Genomic DNA, 24,259 nt, shown 5'->3' with positions numbered 1-24,259 from the left:
TTTTATTTTTGACCCTTCCGGTTACAACTGCAACCGCTGAAAGGAGTTTTTCAAAATTAAAACTCATAAAAATTATTTGAGGACTTCTATGGGACAGGAACGGCTTTCAGACATGTCATTATTGTCAATAGAAGTGAAATCGTCATCAGATATGGCTGATTTGATAAATAGATTTGCTGAAATAAAGGCTAGAAAAAATCTTTAATTTTTTGTATTGTTTGTTTATTATTTGTTTGCATATTATTTTATATTGTTTGTATGTTATTTGTTTGTATATTATAATATTTCGCTCCCAGCACCAAGTATAAGTTAGAACTTTTAATTATAAGTAAATATAATCATTTCCATACTAATCGAACATTTTTTGCTACTTTTATTTTTACTTCACCCTTCCTTAGGGCCCCTCAACACATTTTGATACAGGGCCCCTCTAAGGCAAGCTACGCCACTGGTTTGTGGTATAACATTTTCTAGGAGAAAAAATGTACAGAGACAACGACTACTTCTCAAGTGAAAGAGCATGATTGTTTATCATTACGAAAATTTAGTGCAACATTATTATTCTAAGGGGTGTAGGTATGTGAAAAGGATTACGTATACGGATTCATGTAGCCATTCAACTGAACCGTCCTATCTCTCAATGAAAGTAAAAACCAACTTACTAGTGGGAGAAATTCAAGAAAGGTTATATGGCCATCACTTTCTTCAAGACTAGTGGATTCAGGTCATAGTTTGAATACAGTAAATGTTAACGAATGTTGTGCTGAGTGTGGTTGGCTATTATGCACTCGAGTAGATTAATTCGGATAACATTCAGCGGTAAGTTTAACATAAAGTTATTAATCATGCGTTAATTAATCCACAATGAAAATTGAATGGTACATAGGAACTTTACTTGTTTCTTATATACCACTAGAAACTCTGGTGTTTGGCCATAATTGGCGTATTAAAAAAATATATATGTTCAGCATTGAAATTATTTCGTTTTGTAGTTTACCGGCTAGTAAAATAAAAGCGATGTAAATATTGTTTGATACACATTTATCTACTGACTAAACCTCCACAATAATTCATTCCATATAATTCGGAAAGTTTCAAATCTCTTTCATCCAGAAAGAATTCAGAAGCAAATAAGAAGATTTTTTCATCTCGCCGTTTTTTCATACTGAATTCTTTCGAAACAATTAATATTGTTATAAGAATATAAATACTGAGGGTTGAAGATAAATATAAATTTGTGATGAAGACACTCATGTTGATAGTTTTTCCAATTTAATAAGGGGAATTGCACATAAAGAGTTTCCCCTCAATTAAGACATGGTAGAAAACAAATGCCTGATTTGGAAACTGACTCAGTGGGGCTATGAAAGCAGCCCAAAGGTAGAAGGAAAAAGAATTGGCCCTATGAGAAAATTTCCCTAACGGAAAAGTTGAAGAAGGCATCGACATTTCCTTTAAAATTTTTCTTCAACAGAAGTCTAGTAGGTATTTCATGCTCATTAAAAAAATGTCATCAGGTATTTTACAATAATTTTCACTAAACCAGGATTCGAATGAAAATGATTTCTCCGAAAACTATTGAATCGATTTCCTAGTATCGAGACGCAATTGACGCGTAGCCCGAGGAGATATTTATTGTTCGTTTTTAGTGTCCGTGGATGCATCATAACACATAACAATGTCAAAGTCGCGTTCACTTTCACCGTCCAACTCTCTTCGAACATATCCGTTTTGATGTAATCGGAGATCCCAGTTTTTCGTAAGACGTGATTCACCATCAACTCTGAGCAGGACATTGAATAACCGTGGCCAGCAGGACCAGAAAGGTGCATGCGAAGGTCAATCTAATAGATGAAGACTGATGATGATGATAGGAATACCATTATAATAAATTTCCGAAATCTTTGGAATTGCTTTCAATAATTTAAAATAAAACTGCAATGGATGCTTCTATTAGAAAAAAATAAATATTTTTACGCGAGCGCGGCGTCAGCTACAGCACGATTACCGTCAAGTCAAGGTGTTATAGTTATTTGGTTAGGTTTTGAAATATAGTTGTAATTTCTATTACAAAATAAGTTTAGCAGCTCTCTAAGATAAACAAGTATTATTATAACAATAGATATTTCAAGTTTCTTGAATATTAACATCAACAGTTTCGAAAATATCGAAATTCATTTTTAGTTAATTTTTTTCTGATGAAAGTCTTTTCGGAATCGAGCACTGAAAAAAAACTCTGAAAATTCCACACAAAGATTTATTATTCCTAGGATCCTCGAAATATTCCGACAGGGTTCTACAGGCATATCCAGGCCCTACCCGTGCATCAAAATTCTACCCGCGCACCTGGAATAATCCAGAAGAAACCCGCGCATCCAGATTCTACCCGCGCATCCAGATTCTACCTGTGCATCAGGATTCTACCCGCGTATCTAGATTTTACCCACGCATCCATATTCCGCCCACGCATTCATATTCCATCCACGCATCTATATTCTACCCACACGCATCCATATTCCACCCACGCATCCATAGTCCACCCTCGCATCCATAGTCGACCCACGCATCCATAGTCCACCCACGCATCCATAGTCCACCCACGCATCCATATTCCACCGACGCATGCAGCTTCAACCCGCGCATCAGGATTCTACCTGCGCATCTAGATTCTAACCACGCATCCATATTCCACCCACGCATCCATATTCCATCCATGGTGATATTATATGTATATTCACAATATAAGAAAATAATTTTTGCAGAGATAATATTCATTCTATGCTGGTTCTGTCATTCTACAACTGAAGGAACTTATCAAGATATCATAGAATACCATGAACCATGGCAGGAGAGTGGTCACATAAGACGTTGGGTTAAATTAGCCGAACCAAGACATGTGATAACACGTAGACACGAAACATCTCAAGATGTTGAAACAACTAGACATTTCGATCCTGACACCTTGCATAAAATTACCGAGACCTTAGGAGCTATCAATACTGTAGGTAGATACATAGTTAATATGACAATAGGTGATGATGATAGCACCAAAATATCGAACGAAGTACCAAGTGCCATATACACCATAAGTAAAAATGTTCTGGGAAGAAACGTAACAGACACCATTGCCCCCTATGTTAGAGAGGCATTACCTAGTGCTATTAACATTAAAGATGAGAAATTGATAGAAAGAGACGACTATGAGGATGGAGAAGACAAAAAAAGCAGCTGCACCACACCTGGAGGAACAATAGGGTAAATTCTTGTAATATAAACCATTTTCGCTTATGAATTCTGACATCAAGCGAAACGTAACGCTTTCTGTATGCATCAATTTTCAGATCTTGCAAAGATCTAAGTGACTGCCCCCAGCTCCTGTTGAACCTAGGAACCCTCAGACAATCCCTCTGTTTCAAGAGTCTCTTCGTTCCTGGAGTCTGCTGCCCCGTAATCCAAGGAACCAAATTACAACCTGTACAGTCCTCCTACACATCTACCACTCGAAAACCAATAACGACAACCACAACGACTACCAAGCCGATCAAACTGAGTACTAGGCCATCGTCTAGTAGCAATACGATAAGACCACCGATTAAAATAACAAGTTCTCCTAATAGGCCGAATCCATCGCATTTCCCAAATGTTCCGCAAGTTGAATCGAATTACGTGGACACTGGTGGTGAGTCAAACTAACATTCTGCAACTGCTAGTATGCTTCAAATTCTCCCTTGATATAATAGCTATTGTCAATTGGTAGAATGTGGTCAACCTGAATCAGCCAAGTTCCGAGTAGTGGGAGGCGAGGAAGCTCTGCCAGGGCGATGGCCATGGATGGCAGCCATATTTTTGCATGGTTCCAAGAGGACCGAATTCTGGTGTGGTGGATCTCTCATTACAGCAAGGCATATTTTAACTGCTGCTCATTGTACGAGAGACTCCAGACAACGACCGTAAGTAGAGTCAAAAAGTTAATATAGGGCGATTGACGTAGACCGTCCACTAGAAGATTAGGGAGAAATAGCTCCAATATTGAACTGCAAATTTGGATCGAGGGGTTTTGGACCCTGATCTATTCGTTCTACGTCAATCACCCAGTATCGTTCAACTGTTTGATACACCCTCGTTGCCTTTGCAGGTTCTCTGCGAAACAGTTCACCGTCAGGTTGGGCGATATAGATTTAAAAAGAAACGACGAACCTTCAGCCCCCGTAACATTCAAAGTAACAGATGTAAGAGTGCATCCGCAATTCAGCCGAGTCGGTTTCTACAACGACATAGCCATTCTTCTGCTGGATCGTCCGGCCAGAAAGTCCAAATATGTGATACCCATCTGTCTCCCGCCTCCCAATTTGTGGAGAGATTCCTTCGCTGGGAAAAGATCAACGGTCGTAGGCTGGGGAACGACCTACTATGGAGGCAAGGAGAGTACGGTACAGAGGCAGGCTGTGCTGCCCGTGTGGAGAAATGAAGATTGCAACGAGGCCTATTTTCAGCCTATCACTTCAGATTTTATTTGTGCTGGATATTCAGAAGGGGGCACAGATGCATGTCAGGTATAAGATTGAAAATTTCCTTTAATTGTTGACTAAGATAGGATTCAGCGATAAGCTTTCCATGATTTTTGCAGGGTGATTCGGGAGGACCCTTAATGGCATTTTGGGATACACGATGGATTCAAGTTGGAGTTGTTTCATTCGGGAATAAATGTGGAGAACCAGGGTATCCTGGTGTTTATACGAGAGTCACTAGTTATATCAATTGGATAAGGGAAAACACCCGCGAGAAACTGTGAATATTATGAAGAAACCAGTGATAATTATTTTTATACAAAACATTTTAACCTGTAATTTATTGTGCAATCTGTGAAGTGAGATTTATCAGAATAACTTTGGTTGGTTTGTGTCAGATCTGCAGATTCAATATATTTTCCAACCCCTACTGAAATTATATTATATCATGAGATTCCAATATTATAATAGGTTCTGGAGAAAACAAGAAGGTCTGTATTAATGAAAAGAGTAATTTCTGAATTTTAAATAATTCTAATCTTCTCCAATGTGCCGATAAAGTATGGATGTTGAATTAAATACATCTGGAAGCGAAGATTATACCGAACAAATTGATCTTCATCGAGCGGAGCCCTTTGAATGCTCAGAGAGATTAATAGGACTTGTATTGCTATGGGGAATATTTCGCAGGAATCAGTGTTAAAGCTCTGGCAATTACTGTAGGTAGCATATTAGGGAAGGTCCATTTGATAGCAGAGGAGGCATGAGTGCTTGCGCGCTGATCAATTGTGCGCTTAAACGATTCACTTACAACTCTCCTGGCCGACAGTGTAACGAGCCTCCTGCTGAAACGATAACGATGAAGGGATGAATCAATCTGTCAATTGTTCGATGAAATTTAGAGTCAATAAAGTATCATACAGAAATGTAATTTCACGCAGGGCCGGTGCGCCCTTTCCACGTTATTAAGATAACATCCCCCCCTGACTTTGCAGTTTGGTGATTCCCCAGGCGCCTCTTCAATAGAGATAATATTCTTAACTATTTCAAGGATTGAATTTTTCGATCTTTATTTAGCGTTAAATACAAGTAATTACACTTAGAGGTATATACCGCATATGAACCATTCAGCAAAACGGCTTCAGTGACTATTTCTTGTTCGTTTTTGGAAAGCACGTGGATAAATAACGCCAATTTAATGGTGAGACAGTAAGAAATTAATCTGTCATCAATATCTCCGATACGTAACGCATCATATTCCACCATGAGAAACTCTAAAGCAGATTGAGTTTGTTCAACTCAATTTGTACAGAGGATTTTCCTTTTCGGATTGGTTTTTTTTCAGTTTCTTCATCTCACAATGACGCATATGTTGTGTGGAGGAATTTGATTAATTTCTATCCCAATGGAATATGTTGGTCACTGAGAATGATGTTTCAGAGCAAAAAATTATTTGTTTCTAGTATTTCCGTTCTGATTTCTAAGGCCCAGTAGCAGGAACTGCAAATTTTTGAAGTGTTTAATGGAGGATTACATTTTTAATGGAGCATTAAATCTTAATGGACGTTCCTGCAGCTGGGCATTAGTTGTTACGGTGTAAGAATGATGCATTTGATTCAACCAAAGATTATATTGACTGATATTATCAGGAAATGGCTGTATATAAAGGACTATGTGTGTAGGTATATATTCGATTATGACGATTAAATGGGGAAATAGGGAGCCGCGTTACGCTCTGAGCAGGCTGCGTAAGTTTCAGTATAGTTTCAGTATTGTTCGCAGGATCGTTGAGCTTTCGTTTCGTGGACCATATTCGAGTGGAGCTTTCGCGTCCTGCGTTTAACATGGCGTTGAACGTCCATTTGTACGCGTGGTCCTGCGAGAGGAGCACGCGTTCGCTCCCGGTCGTCACCCTTCGGAATAGACACGAGCCAGACACGCGGTTTTTCTTCCTTATTAAACAACAACATTGTTAATTTGAATGTCGCTCCTTGCCGGCGTTTTACCACTGAAACAGTGGCCATTCTGAGACGCGGAAGTGATCTTTTTCTTTATGAAAATCTAAAATGATTTCAGAGGAACAAGAAAGTGACAATTTGACTGTCCAGAACCACTTTCCCCAGCCTTTCAACAATCCTCTCTCCCCCAAACAAAACAGTGAAAGTGTCAGTGTTGAAAATGAGCATTCCGAGGACCAAAAGGAAGATAACAATGCAATTATGACATTCTCTTGGCACGAACATGTTTATAGAAGACTGACATCAAAACCAACCCCCCATTATATTGAGAATATTTTGGGTTTACAATGTGACAAGCCCTTAAATTCTGTTGATTCAGAAATGGAAAATATGTGCCTGATATCGGGAGTTTCTAAAGACAATTTAGCGAAAGTACAATCAAATGTTACGGACATTAATGAACCTCTTAATTTATCCATTAGAAGTAGCATCAAAGTGAAGACGAAAGTTTCTAAAGGTAAGCCAGAATCAAACAACCATCAGTTGAAATCTGGATAAAAGGGAAATGAAATGTATAGAAAACGAGGAAAATTGCTCGTAATGGACAATTCCCGTAAACTTTGAACCTTTCACTCATGGTAATTTTGATAATACCTATATTTTTGAACAACATATCTAGCCCAAATTCAAATAAATTATACCTATTTCCAATTTCATCAATTCAGTTCTGTTTTAATTTACCCAAATATTTTCTTTCATTGTACCAGAAAAATTAAACTATATCAAAGTATTGAAGAACCCATCAAACCCTACAAATTTTTCCCATGAATTTTGGCCAACATGCTGAATTATTGAATCCCTAGTGATTTATGATGTAAAAATTTATAAATTGTGCCATTATACTTCAAAATTTCGCAACTATCGCGACGTATCACACTTCGACATTTTTTCACCAGAATTCGGACGACAAAATAATACGCTACTTGAGGAAAAATATGTTTTTGTAATTGACCATTTTGTGGAAAACATGAAAAGTATTTCCCCAGAACAGCACCGGCGGTTTTGAAACTCGGAAAAAGTACAAACATCCGAATAATAGAATCTAACAACGTTTAATACAAGAATGAGGGATAGAACAAATAATTAATGGACAAGTGTAGTGTAATAGAGGTCAATTTATGATGCGAAATACGAAAATGACTGCCAAAAATTATTGTTAACGTAATACTGAGATCGTATATGGCCTGTGCTAGCTCAGCCCTTTCTAGGATTGCTACAATGCTATTTTCCCTCCTGGGAACATGAATAAATCTGTATCTATATTTACAGAAATACATTAATTGAGCTTTCGACGCTCTACAATTTTCAAAAGAAGAATAAGATGACGAGCTCAGAAGGAAATAATTGACGAAACTTCCTTAATTGGTTGGACGAGTTTCATAAACCACCTAACCACCACAATATGTCACAGGTGGGTGAAAGTAAAACTGTGGTGAAGATGAGATGAGATGGTTAGATGTGACTGGGATGTCGAGAACTTGTAGTGGTTTATGAAATTCGCAGTGAACAATCTCATATGTCGTGATTTTAAGTTGACTTTACATTTATCTCGAATCAGCGAATTGAAATAATTGACAGCAGAGATCGGCGGAATTATAAGACTGGACTTTTTTGAATGATGAAATATGCCCTTATAATATTCATTTGGAATGCAGTGAAACGTATATTTGTTCTTCATTATAGAACATGGGGATCGTGTGAATCTCTCTTGTCGCATGGGCGTTTTGACTAGTACTTGGCTGCGTTCTCTACTGAATTTTCCCATGGGTAACGATGTTTCAAAACATAAAAACAGTCTATGAATTAAACTGGAATCATCATAATTATTCTTGATAAGAAAATTAATTATTTCAAAGCCAATAAAGCCATGAAATGACGATAAAGTAGCCACATAAAGTGTTTATATAATTGGGTATCATTTCTTGGAACGAAGAACAACACTTTGTGGGAAAAACAGGATATTATTGGTTTTGTGGTTTCATTATTTTTTGACAGAATTCTGATATGAGATAGGTATTCTCTCTCAAGTCGATAACTAGTCTGTGATAGCACAGAAAACGAAACTCTCACAGCAACTTATCCTACGTTTCGGTTTTTCTTTTCAATTCCATTGATATTTATCTGTTTCTGACTAAAAAAAAACTAAACTCTAATCTAGAAGGATCAGATAATGCATCCTGATTTGCCTTCTTGTCTGTTTTAATCCAAAATTGTTTCAGAACCCAATAAAAAGAGGAAAAAAGGCAGAGAAAAAGGACCACTAGACTTGAAGCTGTCCAACTTCACTGGAAACCATATAGATACAGCAGGAGAAGACTCAGATGCCAAGAACAAAAAGAAAAAGGCGAGAACTACTTTCACTGGTAGACAAATCTTTGAATTAGAGAAACAATTTGAACTCAAAAAATACCTGAGCAGTAGTGAGAGATCAGAGATGGCTAAATTACTGAACGTAACAGAAACACAGGTAAGTCTTAGCAGTAATTTAAATTTTAGGAACGCAGAAAATATATATTGACGATTCAAATTTTCATTTCAAATGTATACAAATCACTTTGTTGAGAATACCATGGAAATGAAACATTAAGGGTTGATACATAAACAATTTTCCAAAATGGAAGCATTGGTAGACTTGAGTATTGGGGCAGTTTTAACAGATTTCGATCTGACAATTCAAAATTTCGTATGAAAGAATACTCCTCTCTAGAGATTTTCATTTTATTGTATGAATTTTCTTGATAGGTGTTTCGTAATGTACCAGATTTCAACTTCATCATTCTATAACTGCTGCTTTTGTAGGCAGAGAAAAGCTCTGAGGAAATTTCGTCGACAGATATAGATTTACAATAATTATTGAACAAGCAATAACCGCTAATTGGTTTCTACAATTTACAGGATTGAAATTAAGTTAGTCAAGATCAAGAGATAACCAATAAATCAATTGAAAATGGTCATAAATTAATGTGACTTGCCAAATTAGTCTTTTCGATCCAGTAGGATATTTTAACATTTTACCAACAAAAAGCAATAAGCAATATAAATTTGTCTTGGATATTTCCCATAAATTTAACGAGCTACTAAGTGACGAAATGCTTTGAAATGATGCTTTAAATACTCCTAACAACTGTTTTGTAGGCGTGAGGCGACTGTTAAAGAGAAGTTAATGAGCTTCTATTTACATTTGCTTTTAGGTTCGGATGCACTACAGTTCATCTCTATTAGCTGGCAGATCTTTTACATTATCGTGGTTATAACTTCACCTCTATTGTATGAAGTCGATTTAAAGGATTGTCGGAGGGTTCAAACGGATCCTTGAGTGGGCAATACATGACATTTTGACAGTTCAACTATTATGCTAATTGAAATATCTCGTAGTTTTCCACGTAGTTAAACATGTTTTTCATGCTGTATCTTCATCTTAAACAAATAACTGAATGGAATTTCTAAATAATCAACAATCCGATTCATCTACCACTGCCGGTGCGAGGCATAACGTGCAGTCCGACCTTTAGGTTTTCCCGCGTATGAATTATTATGCTAGGAAGTTAAACCTCCAAAAGCAAATGGATTGGCGAAAGACTGCAACTGGCAATTACTGGGTAAATTGTTGCTGAAGGTGAAGATACAGTTGCAGCTCCATTACAGGAATGTCAAAATGTAAAAGATACTGATCCATCGCATTTCCGATAAAGAGGTTTATCTACCATGTTAATTGAAACGTCAAAAGCAAACGTTTATTTTTTATTTTATGTGACGTTGTCATACGCTCGCGAATGAAAAAAAGACACAAGGAAAAAGTGTAGGTACTGAAAAGCCACGATTGTTCTTCGATATTGAAACACGTGTTTCGAATACCAAATACGATCATGTTAGTTCGGTTTTTGATTCTAAATTTCAAAAAAAACTCTCGACATCGTGATAATTTACTTGGAGAATTATTATAAATTCTTCCCGGCACTATATTTTGGTTTGGTGGATTGAATGAGCTAGACAATCATTTGAATATCATTATTATTATATTAATAATAATGTATATCTACGACTCGACAAAATTAACAGGAGATAACAATAAATACATCAAGGAATTTTGAAATAGAAACACCCTGGATTCGGGACAACTCTGTTATGGTTGATCCAACTCAATAATAGATTGTTCTCTTTGCCAAGACAAGCAGCCATGAGAACAAAAACCCATTTTTTCGTTGAAAAATCACAATTGAAGGACCAAGTCAAGAACCTGGGAGGTAAACTTGACCACTACCAGAGTTCAAAACCAAAAAACATGCCTAGATGACTTCTGGCAGTGTCGAGCAGGCTTGGGATCCCCATGAGGCTTGAACTTTAAAGCGGTGGTTTGGCTGTATGAGGCTATCATTCTGCCCATGGTTACATAAAGATCCTCGAAAGATTGGCCTAGGACCCTACTAGAGTTCAAAAGTAGCGCATCCAGGCCTGCTGCCCGAAGGGTGACAAGCTGGCGAAAGAGGTGTCAATTCCACTCAAACCCTTTCCCGAACACCCCTACTCTTACATTCGGTCATTATCTAGTTAGACCAATGGATTGGGCTGGGTCCTCAAGTTTAATGCTTCGTATTCTGCAATGAACGGTACGCATATCAAAGAACATGCTGTTCCGAACAGTCTTGTGGGTGAGATGTAATACCTCAGAGCCAAAAGTTATGTGGTCCTGCGGCGATATCCTGTAGTATTTGCTCCTGTTGTTTGGTCTTCCCGGAACCATGTTGGATAATCACCCATTACACTATTCAGAGTTCTGTTCGTTCTAGTGGCAATTTCCCCTGAAGACAAACGGGCTACCGTGAAAGCCACTGTTCAACCTCTATGAAACTCGCCGAGTTAATGGTAATTTGTCCGTCCTCTCGCATAATGAACAGCTCAAACAGATTTTCTAACAAAGCACGCTGTGACAATAAATGGTCTCGCCGACAAAAATTCCCTTAACCTTCCATGGTTATTTTACAAAAGGAGTAACATATACCGATATAGCACAAAAATTAATCATTTAATCATCTTTCAGTATGCAAAATGCGTACTGAACTAATTGAAATTTATTACTGGGTGTGCATATTTCAAAGTCACTCAGTGTATTTGGGCATCAGTTCCTTTCCCTTGAACGTTCCGAGTATATTTTTATATCATCCATGCAATATTTCCCGAGCTGTAAACGAGCTGTTAGTTATATTAGAGTGTACGGCTTTTAAAGCTGCGGCAACAGACTATAAACATTGGGCACACGTCTTTAGTGTCAGTTGAGTGGCTCACGTCAAAAGTAATTAGTAGTTTCCGGTCGGCTCGTTCAGAACGTTTGAAATTCAAATATCCTGCCTTATTTTGGTTGGCCATCTACTAACATCCTTCATCCCAATGATTTGTCGCAGCTGTTTCATGGGGAAGGATCAAGTTGCCTGGTTTACGCCTGATCCGTTTGTTATTCATCGATTACCTCCGATTAATCTGATGATAAATTAACGTGCTTTTAACTCCCCCTTTCTCCTTTCAGCCTGCGCGTTCCATTTATGATTTCCATGAAGGAATCCTCCTTTATAACATCCGAAACTCCCTGTGTGATACTGAATTTTGTCCCTCTTAACCTGGCCATTCAATTCAATTATTCGAATACTACATTTTGGAAAATTCAGATTAATCGATTAAAAAATCGATGGGTATAGAATCTGGGATGATAATGTTTCTCCGAGAAATTGAACATTTTGGAAGCCTCGATGGGTACTTGTTATAGAAAATATAGTTTCGTATTTAAGGAATAAAGTAGGAGGTAAAATGAGCATCCGACGGTTAATTGGCGTAAAGCGATATAGAAAGTATAAAGGAATATGTTCGTGCTGTTTCAAAGATTAGTGGTCTTATCCCAGCTCGGGGAATGCGAAAATGTTCGACTTGAATCCGGATTTATCGCTCGACATTAAAACGCAGAGTTCATCATAAAATTAAGCTCAAGTGGTCGAATAAAGTGACAGGGTGAATTTGTGAAGGGTTCTCCGGAGAGCAGGAGCTTGTTTGACAATCCACAACAAATCACAAATGCCGGTCTTCCCCAGTCTAACGACCGATCAATACTCATTGTAATGCCAAACGCCCTGCTAATTGTGCAGCACACATATCTCTATCAATATTCATTATGAGGTACCTACCCTAAGCTGGCCAACAGTTATTGTTCGGTCAATTATTCGGGACCAGTCTGAATGCGGACCGACATGAAAATCATCTCCGATCATACGGAAACAATATCTCGAATACAATGACTAAATAAAACACAAAATAAACATCGAATTATTGACGAACCGGTTAGCTCATTCTGAATCGGGACTGGAGAATCTGATTTTTAATTTACATTGGGAAGATTATGAATAGGGACACCACTTCAGAATACGTCCTCATGAAATAATTCATTCCTTTAATTGCCAATTAAAGGCCAATAAAAAATTATGAAATCAGACAGAAGAATATTTGGTCAACTGAATAGGAAATCAATCCTAACTGAACCTTTTTTTGGCGACATTGCCCGACCCTCCAAAGGACACTTGAAGATATGGAGAAAAAAATTGGTCGGCGGTTTTTATACCCAAAAACCTCCCTTAAATGAACCGAAAATTTTCGAGTGTGATTCTCGTAATTGAATCAATTGCGAATTTGTGTTGTACATATTTTATAAGGTATGACAGCAAATTCGGTATACGTGATCATTTTATAGATAATAAAACCAGCAAATGCAATGATACAATGAACTTCGTTATCATAAATAAGTGTTAGTTTTCCACGGGAATAATTATGCATAGACGTGATGTAATAACAGATTGAATGAAAACAATTTAAATTCATAGAATTCAGGAAGCTTGAACGTGTAATATAATACAGCAAATTGCTTTGAAGCAAGTCTTACAAAAATACCAATAGATAGTTCTTCTGGAGGAAAGTGACACTAGAAGATATTGCAACCTTGTTCTATGAACAGAAAGGACGATCAGCAATATTTCTCTACGCCCTCATACGAAGGATGTTTACGTTTAGTTTCAACAATTTAAGTTATACTTCTTGAAAGAAAATTTTTCGGTTTTATTATGGAATTTTCAGTTTTGTTTCTCTATACTCTTATTAGACTTATTTGCTGTAGTACGAAAGCATTAGGACATGCAAAAATCGAAAATGGTTTCACTTCCCCTCAACTTTTGCTGAAACTGCGAATATTGTAGAGAAATGGAACGTAAAAATATGTGATCAACCTTCTTCGCGGACGACATTACATAGACACATAATATCTTCCGATATATTAGACACTCGCAAGCAGCAAAAAGAAAATAGCAGAGATAGGAATATAAAGTAAATTGGGCTTCACCAATCGTTCCAATCTGACTGAAGTTATTTCCGACAAAGTGTATTCGTTGAAGCGTGAGAGGGAGGAAAGCCGAATACTGAAGTATAAAACGAAAAGGCGAATTGAAGCGAAAAGAAAAACGATCACTGATGCTTTTTAGTGACAATTTCCAGATGAAACTCGAACGTTCATTAGTAATCTTCATCGTCTTCCACGGTCATATACATATGTACATTAAAAATCTCCGTAAACTCAAACAGAAATTATTATTTAAATAGGAGAAGTCAAGATTCACTTAAATAAATTGAAGTGAACGGCATTAAAACTATAACTCAAGTACGAAGAGATATTCCGTGCCATCAATATGAATCAGATGTTGAATTAAATATGAAACTCCTTGCGTTAATCAATGGATAATTCAATAACAGGATTGTGGATATCATCATATACAGCCTATTCGTCCATTGTAACATGAAATGACCCGATGTTAAGCTTTGATGTATTCTAGTATACTACAGTGCTACCCTGCTTCACTCCCCTATGAACTTGACTTTTGATTCAAGATGATCCTACAGGATATCCTACGGCCAAGTTGATTTTTCGATCCCTACACTTGACGAGTGTGGTGTGTGTGGGGTGTGTGTTTGTGTATGTGTGTGGTGTGTGTGTGCGTGTTTCGTGTGACGAGTGTCGTATGTCGTATGTCGAGTGTCGAGTGTCAAGTGTCAAGTGTCGAGTGTCGAGTGTCGAGTGTCAAGTGTCGAGTGTCGAGTGTCAAGTGTCGAGTGTCGAGTGTCAAGTGTCGAGTGTCAAGTGTCGAGTGTCGAGTGTCAAGTGTCGAGTGTCAAGTGTCGAGTGTCAAGTGTCAAGTGTCGAGTGTCAAGTGTCGAGTGTCGAGTGCGCACGTGTGCGTGCGTGTGTGTATGTGTGTGGTGTGTGTGGGGTGTGTGTGTGTGTGTGTGTGTGTGTGCGCGTGTGCGTGTGCGTGCGTGTGCGTGTGTATGAGTGTGGTGTGTGTGGGGTGTGTATGTGTGTGGTGTGTGTTGGGGGTGTGTGTGGGGTGTGTATGTGTGTGGTGTGTTGGGGGTGTGTGTGTGTGTGTGTGTGTGTGTGTGTGTGTGTGTGTGTGTATGTGTGTATGTGTGTGTGTGTATGTGTGTGCGTGTTTCGTGTGACGAGTGTCGAGTGTCAAGTGTCGAGTGTCAAGTGTCGAGTGTCAAGTGTCGAGTGTCGAGTGTCAAGTGTCGAGTGTCAAGTGTCAAGTGTCGAGTGTCAAGTGTCGAGTGTCAAGTGTCGAGTGTCAAGTGTCGAGTGTCGAGTGCGCGCGTGTGCGTGCGTGTGTGTATGTGTGTGGTGTGTGTGGGGTGTGTGTGTGTGTGTGTGTGTGTGTGTGTGTGTGTGCGTGCGCGCGTGTGTGTGTATGAGTGTGGTGTGTGTGGGGTGTGTATGTGTGTGGGGTGTGTGTGTGTGTATGTGTGTGCGTGTTTCGTGTGACGAGTGTCGTGTGTCGAGTGTCAAGTGTCAGGACATATACGTGCTATGGATGGTGTCTAAGTGCCGATGCACATTTGCTGTAAAAGTTATAGAAACGGTAAGTTATCCTCAATCCGATAAGAAGAAATACACACCAACTAATCAACTGATTCACACGGGACGAAGATCGGTACCTATCTGAAGCCGGCATTTCTCCTGATAGTTATAGTGTGCATTTAAAGCCCGATAAAACGCAGATTGAAACGACGTATCGTCCTGATAGATTCGGAATCGATGTGCACCGGCACTAAAGCAAATAAATTTCATATTGGGTAGTTAAAGAGCGTAATTCCCGATCGGATTATGAGAAAGATACAACCGATTCTAACGAGACGCCGATAACTGTTACGGCGCCTAATTTGACAATTTATAGTGGCCGAAAGCATTTTTTGTCTTTGAAGGGGTGCCAAATTGCAATAGTGTATTATCTCATTTACTTATTAAAAAAATCTGAGCTCATAATTTTGGAATCTTACGGATATAACTCAAGCAAGAAAAAATGGACAAAATTAGTTCATTCCACATGCAGATGTTACTCTACTAATTCGACCCCATCAGACGAGTGAAGAAATACCTCAATTAGAACCTACTTTCAGTAAAATATAGCTCCCTTCACCATGATGAGTTAATTGGGCGGTCTCCGAAAATATACTCAGTGACTTTAAGTACTACACCCTCTCATACCGAATTAATAATCAAATCAATGATAATTAAGTGGTACTTGCTTGCAATAATCTTTTCAACTACTTTAAATATTGAATTTATGTGGCCGATATACTTGATGAAAATTTATAAACTGATTCGCCCGATTTTCACTATGAGTTTTTTTAACCCCTACACCCCTATAACGACGGCGACAATTGGAAAATGAATTTATCCTATCAAAGAAATTATTCGCTGGTAATTATACAAACGTTATTAAGCGTCAACAATGAAAAGGGCATAACAAAACTATCAAGATCAGTCAAAGCGTCGGAAAATTATAAAAACTACCTAACTCGATAAATATCAGGCGGAATAAAAAGGAAAAGGACCATTAACGATGATCCTGAAAACGTGAGGTGGGCAAGGATCGCATCCTAGTAAATTATTGAGCGGTAAATCGTGCACTCTGACGGCTATAAGACTAACTAACCACTTCGACACGATTCTAACTTCTAGTGAACATTTTCATATTATGTATTGTGTGATGAAGATACGGAATGGATTACTAAGGATCAGAAAAATTAAACCATAATAGAGAAGTAAAGTAATATTTTCCAGATTTAAATATACTCCGAAATTTACGTAGGGGCGTAGGTGCCTCTATCGAATTTTGAAATTTCACCATTAAAATCGACCAGTTTACGTAGCAATTGTTGATTCAATGGTACGTAAGCAAGCATTGTCGAATCATGCAATTAGTTTATGTTTGAGTTACAAAGGATAAGTTCTGTTCAATTCACTAATTGCTATCAATGAAATATTTAATGGTAATTAGGAATGGGGCTGCATTCATCAATAACACAACAGAATAGTCCCTGTCCAGCTCCACCGCCCTTTTGGCTTTCAACAATTTGCCCGTTTAAATATATGACCCTACAGTAGACTATTTTTGTTAATCATTTTTCTTTTAATTTTGAATCATCATTCGTTCTAGGGGTAATTCACCTATCCTATATCAGATAGTAAACAAGTTAACGGATTGATTAATTCAATATTACCGCAGTTCATGCTATGTTTCGGTAAATACCAACACCCGTTATCATATTAGCTATCAGTCTATTCTCACAGCATGTGCATCGATCCCAGTTATAGTTATAATTTCAACATTATTCGGTAAATTCCATCAAGAAATATGGTGGAATACAGTTCATTGAATAATGATACATTAACAGTGTTGAAAAAACCATTTGATCTCACTCAGTAGCATACCAAACACGAAACCGTAGTAATGAGTTTAGAAGATAATAATTGAAGGGAATATGATTGTATCAAGGGGAGGGGGTTTGTAATTGATCAATAGCGCATCACATCAAGGGTTGGAACGCAGTACCGTATCGAGAATTATCTCATCTAGAAATACCTTCTGTTTCAGAACAGGAAATGTTGGGAAAGCTCATTTTGTCCTAACAAATCCTTCATAAATGATATATTACCTATACAGTAACAGTAAATTCAATAAATACATATTATTAAATAGTACGAACTGACAAAAATACATCTTTCGATTATATCACATATAGTTCTTTCGGGTTATTTCAAGAATTTTGAGCACAGACTACTAAATGTTATCGAGATGATCAATTTCAAGGATATAATCCTAATGAAATAATAACTGGATACGTAGAGGCGAAAAATAAAAACAGATGGTGAATAGAGGAGACAAATAGAATTCAAATTCTCGAATATGATGATGAAATAAAGGGAAAGTGGCATATCATTAAGTTTCAATCTTTTTTTTCTCGTCTTTCGATAGATAAAATATATTATCGAAAGCTCGAACTATAAAAAAAGGCTGAATCTAAATGAATAGCTGCTTTCCCATTATTTGATCACCATACACAGAAAATAAAAAATAAATAAATTTAATAATCTTTATTCAACTTAATGGTACATACAAACTTGAACCATTATGGCATAAACGAATTAATAGGAATCAATACGTTCAACTACAACAGAATACTGCCCATGTAGACTCGTCCCTTCCATTTATCTCGTGATATGCAATTCGTGCATAACCTGCGGCATTTGCCTATTGATTTTAATTTCCGTCAATTTGTTACAGGTGAAGATTTGGTTCCAAAACAGACGGACGAAATGGAAAAAGATCGACAATATTTCTAACGCAGAGGCTGCGGGGCACAAAAATCACGCTATATCAAAGGATGGTTCGAAAAATAGTGATGAAAAAGGATTGTTCTCGAAAACAATTAGTCAGAGTTCGAATTCGAGCTTGGAAAGTGATTCGAAAAGTTCAGCTACTTCTACTGTTACAGACTCATCTTTACCGCATAAAACATTCAAGGATATCTTAAAAACGAACGGTCTCTCAGTGAAAGATGCGATCTTCGAGAACAAGACGGAGTCTGCCAAAGATATACTATTGAATTTGACTTTTAAAGCAGACAAAAACTCATAAAACTTGCATTGGTGTTAAATATTTTTGTTTGTCCATGACCGATGTCGTTTAAGGTTGAAAAAAAATTGTAACTTTAGTTTCACCTACGTCGTCTGCATTTTTGAAAATGAAAACAAAATTTTTTCTGTTGTAGCCGAGGTAATCACTCCTATTCGGAAAATTCTCTCTTACAGGGTACAAAGAACGAATGATATATCAAATATTGATTGGTGAGGTCTAGAAGCCATCTGACGTTCTAAAATGAATTGCATCTGATATTGGCAACAGATGGCGACACATGATGATCCACAAGATGTATATTTTCTGTTTATAAACATACAAGGGAGATTATAAAAAGATTATAGCTCCATCAAATTATGTTAGCGTAGCCAATTTCGTACCGGGTTCTTCAATATACATCATCTGCCCCACCTAAAAATATGAATCAAATTATTTTTGCTGATAAACTAGAAATTGTACACCCACCGTTTTATCTATTGGCTATAAGTGACCTAGACTGAAATGCAAACATATTATTAAAAAAATCAAATTCAACAATTGAGGTAGTTCGACGATTCATTATTATTGAACAACAAAGGCAATTTTGATTTGTATACTATGTGTACGATTCAACTTCACATTTATTGTCGGTACACGTAGAATTAATTTTTCAACATGATCCAAATAAAGTAGTAACAGATTGCGTTGAATTTTAGGCCCATCACAACTGGCGATGTACCGGCAGTAAATTCAGGAGTTATATTCGTACTTAATCATATAACACAATAGATCTTATTGAGAATTCAAACAAGAAAATATAGATTTCGTTCCAATTAAATTTTTTACTTCGGACACTGGAAATTTACGCAGCATAGATGTAACAAACAATGTTTGAAGACTTTGAAATGTGATAAAATTTCTAAATAGTTATAGATGTTCCCCTGATGTAAATGAAATGTTCTTGAAAATTGCCAAATGAATGAAAACTGGTAAACTTCATGAGGCAACACAAATTTTGAAATCCCCCATGAAAATGAGTACAATTTCTTTATTTGCATATAAATTAGAAAGATATTTTTAATAACTATTTATTTTAGATGTGTATCATGATCAACCTGATTATATGAGTGCCATTTGGTTTATAACTTAATGTAATGATAAAAAGAAGGAATTGAGTTTGATTTAAAAAATTCCATCAAACTTCGAAATGATTCAAGACCAATTTCAGTTTTTCTTGAAATAACCAGATATCACAAGCTCCAACTCTCGAAAAGTCCTGCAACTGTAACAGTATGGAAATGAATTAGAGAATATTCAATTTTCAGTTTATTCAACAAACCCCCCTCACAAATTTTAGTAATATCAAATAAATATTATAGAATGAATAAAAAAATAAGAATATATCTGAATAAATAATATCGAAAGATTATAACAGTGATGTAAAAGTCAACACAATTCTTTTGTAACTCAATACAAAATAACCTGTCAATTCAACAAAGAATAATCAACATGAAAATTCCTCATAAAACACCAGCTTCGAATTGATGTCGAGTTGTTCAGGCAATACGTCACAACAGTAGTATAAATGGAATAAATACCTAGTAAACAGCATAAAAAAATATATTTGGTTTTTGCTTCAGAATAAATTGTTCAAACACGTTTTTTTTTTCAGAAGTAGTCTTCTGAATCTTTAGAACAATGCCAAATGCAAATTGGGCTAACTTATAAAATAAAACGATTTTCGTCAAATAGTATGTAAAATAACGATAAGAAATTCACAGGGAAATGAAATAATTCTGAAATGAAATTTTCCTTGGGAGTAGTTTTTCATTTTTGCTCAGATAGTCAGTGACCAAGTGCAATTGAAACAAATGTCATCACAACTAAGTAGTTAAACCAAAACATATTTATGTAAAATTTCATACGGGCACAACATCTTACTTCCCTTATTCTCTGGAAAAAGAATAATTTCAATAAGGAACAACAATCATCTTTTATCACCTCTTGATAATAATTAATAAATTAGGCACTGCTGAAGACACACATGGAAGGTAAAAAAATCACATTTCTTCAATATTTCTGTGAAAATTCTACTTTACAATCTACATAAGGATTTTGCAGAATTTTAGGGGTTGTTTCCATCACGCGAAGCAACAAATCATCAATATAATCCTCAAGATCTTTTAATTTTTTTTTCTGAGAATCTACCTCATTCTGGAGGTTCACAGTCATCAATATCAAATCCTGAAAAACAAATTAGAAATGATAGTTTATGAATTTCGTAGTCATAAATCAAACCAATAAATGAAAATAAGCCACACACATATACAGAAGAAAGGAATATGACATAACACAAGAACTTTTGTAACATATAAACTTATGGTCTTGGGAATCCTGGGTTCAAAGCTCAGGTTACCTTATGTATTCTTCAGATTTGAAGAAATGAATGGGAAAAAATCATTGCAGTACACTCTTAACACAAGGAAATAGAAAAGAAAACGGTTCAAGAAGAAGAGGAAAACAGACAGACGACCCAGGTATATTTACCTCTCTCGATTTGTCCTGGTACTTGAGCAGCAATTCACTGGACAATTTGGAGTTGCTAGTTAGAATCACTGGTGATGTATTCTCACCACCTATAATAATACGTTCATTGCAGTTACTAGGTGGCTTTTTAACTTCTGAAATGTCTAGTTTTTCTAAAACAGAAGAGATTGTCACGAATTATATCTTTTTGAAAGTAAGACTCGAGACTTTCAAGCTGTTGTGAATTATGAAGATTAAGCAGAAGAAATTCATCAAGAAAATAGTGATTTTTTATGAAAAACTGATCGGGTTCCAAGAAGATTTGATGCAAGTGAATTTCAGATTGAAGAAAGAAGGCCTAAAACTGCCCTCCATTAAATTATTGCTACCTTTTCTCAAGTGCATCAACTTAGAGAACATTCCAAGTTGATCTTCTTTGGATCTCTCTTCTTTTTCTGGTGTCCTTACGACTTCTTTCGAATTATAATTCAGTTCTAAAGGCTCCTCTTCAATTTGAGTATCCAACTTGGATGCTTCCCATGATCGCCTGTTCAAGGATTCTGTAGTGTTTGGCTTTAATACATCTAAAGAGAATTCATAGTGAAAATAACTCATGTAACCATAAAAACTGAAGCATATGTAGTTTCAGGTATTTAAATAATTGAAACATTATCATGATGGAAACGCTGAACAACTCACTTTTGTTCTTGCCAAGCAGTTTAGTCTCCCATTCGTCATGCTGTTTCTGTTCAACCCTGGCTGGTTTTACTGGAGGTGATGTGTCACTATGAATTGATGAGTCGTTAAGATTTGAAAGTGTATTTAGGTTTTGGCTCAAAGAACTGGCGGAACTTTTATGGGATAATTCATCAAACTTGAAAATATTATATCATCAAAATATAATTCACATACAATTAAACTCCTTCACTTACTGCAAACTCATCTTCATCTTCACTGACAACTCCAGGATCAGCATCTTCTCTAGTCTGTCTACTTTTGAAATTATTCAAACTTAAGTTGCGCCTTTGCAAACTACTAACGCTACCTACTGATGAACTCTCGTCCAGATCACTATCTTTTTTACTCCTCAAATGCATTTTCGACCCTATCGATTTAGCAAATTTTTTAATTCCCTTTCTTTTTTCTCCACTTCCCAGACTCAATAGACTGCCACCAACAGATTGGGCGACATGTGATAACTGACCCATGGATGACTTATGCTTTTCTTTTTTTGTTATATCTGATAGACTGCCAGATTTTACTGTGAATCCAATTTTCACTTCTAATTTTCCACGATCCTTAGCTTTGTTTTCATGGCCTGAAAAAGTAACCAATCCTCCTCAGAAGCAAATCTTGTCTTGACAAAAAAAAGTCATGAGAAACTAAGGATTCCTACTCCAAAAAGTCACGTTACACATCAAATCCCTATTACACATGTAGAGTCACAAACTCCACTGATATTGACAAAGGAAAATAAACAAATAGTTATCTCTAAGCTTACCTGCTTTGCTCTGAAGGGTGTACCACTTATTTTTTGGTCTTTCGTAAACATCCAATTCATTCAATGGTATAACAACTCTACCCAAAAATTCATCAACTCCCATGAAGTTACGATGCAATGTTGTAAGTATTATGTCGGCTTTATTTCCTTGGTCAGGAATTGGTCTATGAAGTAGTATTTCATTGAATTACATCAAACAAAAATACAAAGCTCACTAAGGATAACAGTGGAGATTATTTCTTTATCACCCAACAAAGAGAATAAGTCATGCAATGAAACATGATATTATTGAAATCGTACCGACAATAGTCGACTAATTATGTAGAGGTGTAGTAGGTGTAAGAAAAGGGTAGAGAAATTCTTTGGTCAATGAAAGTTTGATAATTGTTAAACATTTATTTAATATAACAGAGAAAAGCCACATCAACCCAAGTCTTCAAATGATGAAAAATCTGTGTGTTAGAGGTACAGAGTTTTCCAACATTATATACTCAAATGGAAAAGCTTTGACGATAGTCTTGATAAACACAAAAGTATAAATAAATAAGGAATATTTAAATGAGGTTTGGGTCACGTACATACTACAAACAAGCATACTTACAATTCGCATTCTTCATGCCACTCTACGTTTGTAGGTGATTTTTCCTTAACAGATGTCTGATATTTTGTTTTTCCTAAAGCTATAGTTACAAAGCAGTCGTTTGTGTGATTTTTACCTTTAGTCAACAGGCCTGTAGCTCTCTGAACTGAATAATAAAAAAATATCAGATGTGAAACGAAAACAGGTCACTTACCCACCTGTGACCTGGACATGAGTAGGCATCCACATTTTAGAAAAAAAGGTTTATCGAATTTCCAAAACTAACTAAAGCTTTAATAAAACTGAAAATGAATCATTCACCTTTCATTAAAGCTAATCACCAATCACAATCGTATGAGTCAACTAAAAATTTATAATATATTGACAGTTATCATATGCGCAAAATAACCTTTCTTCAAAGCAGAATCAACAGAACAGAAGCAGACAGATTAGAAGTTAGAACCATAGATAAATAGTAACTAGTAACTACACGCAGAAAAAACACTGAACAAAACCGCACATCGTCATCGACAAACTCCGTAGCCGTTCGGTATAAAAAATTTGGCGGAAAATTTGAATGAGAACTGAATTTTCAGAAAATATTGGGGTCTCAGGAAATATACGAACTCGCATTTTCCTCTCGTTATACGGAAATGAAACAACTGGTATCTCACCTACTTGCAAGTTAAATCAAGAGCCTTGGATTCGTAATCAGCACTAGACAAGCTTCAATACTATATCAAAAACTCGAATTTGAAACTCCCGAAATTTTGGGTCAAAATGAGCAAGGGTTTAGACCCCCCTAAAATCACATATTTGCTCTTCTACTGAGAACCAGGGTGTTTCATTACTGTAGTAGGATAAAAATTGCATAGAGGTCGTTTTGTAGATTCCAAAGACACAATTGGTGAATGATTCAATGGAAAATTGCACTCTAGACAGCCTTTCAAAGTGAACTTAAATATGAAAAATGGAAAAACAAAAATTCTTTTTTTTTCTCGAAAATAGTGTCAGAGATCCGAAAGTTTGGTATCAAAATATGGGTTTTCGAATACGCCGAATCGATTGAAAGTGAAAGCGAAGGCCTATCTCTTTTCGTTTAGATTTTCATCGTATATATGGCATTTTTCTAAAATTGCAAA

General features: G+C 36.5%; 3 protein-coding genes across 4 annotated transcripts; 2 read left to right on the top strand and 1 right to left on the bottom strand.

The window, feature by feature from the left end:
* Positions 1–616: 616 nt before the first annotated feature.
* LOC123322197 (proclotting enzyme-like) lies at positions 617–4,938 on the top strand. Its single transcript, XM_044910070.1, has 6 exons — positions 617–819; positions 2,763–3,255; positions 3,342–3,679; positions 3,758–3,950; positions 4,136–4,553; positions 4,628–4,938. The coding sequence occupies exons 1-6, from the start codon at positions 783–785 to the stop codon at positions 4,790–4,792; spliced, it is 1,644 nt and encodes a 547-aa protein (XP_044766005.1). The 5' UTR covers positions 617–782; the 3' UTR covers positions 4,793–4,938.
* Positions 4,939–6,302: 1,364 nt separating this feature from the next.
* On the top strand, positions 6,303–19,677 carry LOC123322193 (homeobox protein HMX3). Its single transcript, XM_044910065.1, has 3 exons — positions 6,303–6,983; positions 8,746–8,993; positions 18,178–19,677. The coding sequence occupies exons 1-3, from the start codon at positions 6,575–6,577 to the stop codon at positions 18,529–18,531; spliced, it is 1,011 nt and encodes a 336-aa protein (XP_044766000.1). The 5' UTR covers positions 6,303–6,574; the 3' UTR covers positions 18,532–19,677.
* A 146-nt stretch (positions 19,678–19,823) lies between these two features.
* LOC123322191 (rab11 family-interacting protein 2) lies at positions 19,824–23,540 on the bottom strand. 2 transcript variants are annotated; one of them, XM_044910062.1, is made up of 8 exons: positions 23,336–23,540; positions 23,139–23,283; positions 22,538–22,701; positions 21,969–22,354; positions 21,736–21,910; positions 21,426–21,620; positions 21,058–21,146; positions 19,824–20,754 (listed from the first exon to the last, which is right to left on the bottom strand). In XM_044910062.1, the coding sequence occupies exons 1-8, from the start codon at positions 23,364–23,366 to the stop codon at positions 20,581–20,583; spliced, it is 1,359 nt and encodes a 452-aa protein (XP_044765997.1). In that variant the 5' UTR covers positions 23,367–23,540; the 3' UTR covers positions 19,824–20,580. The 2 variants fall into 2 exon arrangements, with proteins under 2 accessions (XP_044765997.1, XP_044765996.1); XM_044910061.1 differs by having other exon boundaries at positions 21,058–21,209; positions 23,336–23,539.
* Between the last annotated feature and the right edge of the window lie 719 nt (positions 23,541–24,259).

The sequence above is a fragment of the Coccinella septempunctata genome, chromosome X (genome assembly GCF_907165205.1).
Source record: "Coccinella septempunctata chromosome X, icCocSept1.1, whole genome shotgun sequence".
NCBI lineage: Eukaryota > Metazoa > Arthropoda > Insecta > Coleoptera > Coccinellidae > Coccinella > Coccinella septempunctata.
The sequence above is the reverse complement of the archived record's forward strand: the minus strand, read 5'-3'. Positions and strand labels throughout refer to the sequence as shown.

Bases quoted from the DNA above. Each gene is read 5' to 3' on its own strand.
- LOC123322197 (XM_044910070.1), top strand. From the start codon at position 783: ATGCACTCGAGTAGATTAATTCGGATAACATTCAGCG. The intron at 3,256-3,341 runs GTAAATTCTTGT...ATCAATTTTCAG, and splicing joins ACACCTGGAGGAACAATAGG to ATCTTGCAAAGATCTAAGTG. The intron at 3,680-3,757 runs GTGAGTCAAACT...GTCAATTGGTAG, and splicing joins GAATTACGTGGACACTGGTG to AATGTGGTCAACCTGAATCA.
- LOC123322193 (XM_044910065.1), top strand. From the start codon at position 6,575: ATGATTTCAGAGGAACAAGAAAGTGACAATTTGACTGTCCAGAACCAC. The intron at 6,984-8,745 runs GTAAGCCAGAAT...AAATTGTTTCAG, and splicing joins GAAGACGAAAGTTTCTAAAG to AACCCAATAAAAAGAGGAAA. The intron at 8,994-18,177 runs GTAAGTCTTAGC...AATTTGTTACAG, and splicing joins TGAACGTAACAGAAACACAG to GTGAAGATTTGGTTCCAAAA.
- LOC123322191 (XM_044910061.1), bottom strand. From the start codon at position 23,366: ATGTGGATGCCTACTCATGTCCAGGTCACAG. The intron at 21,210-21,425 runs GTAGCAATAATT...CTTCTGTTTTAG, and splicing joins GTTGATGCACTTGAGAAAAG to AAAAACTAGACATTTCAGAA. The intron at 20,755-21,057 runs GTAAATATACCT...TTTGTTTTTCAG, and splicing joins ACCAGGACAAATCGAGAGAG to GATTTGATATTGATGACTGT.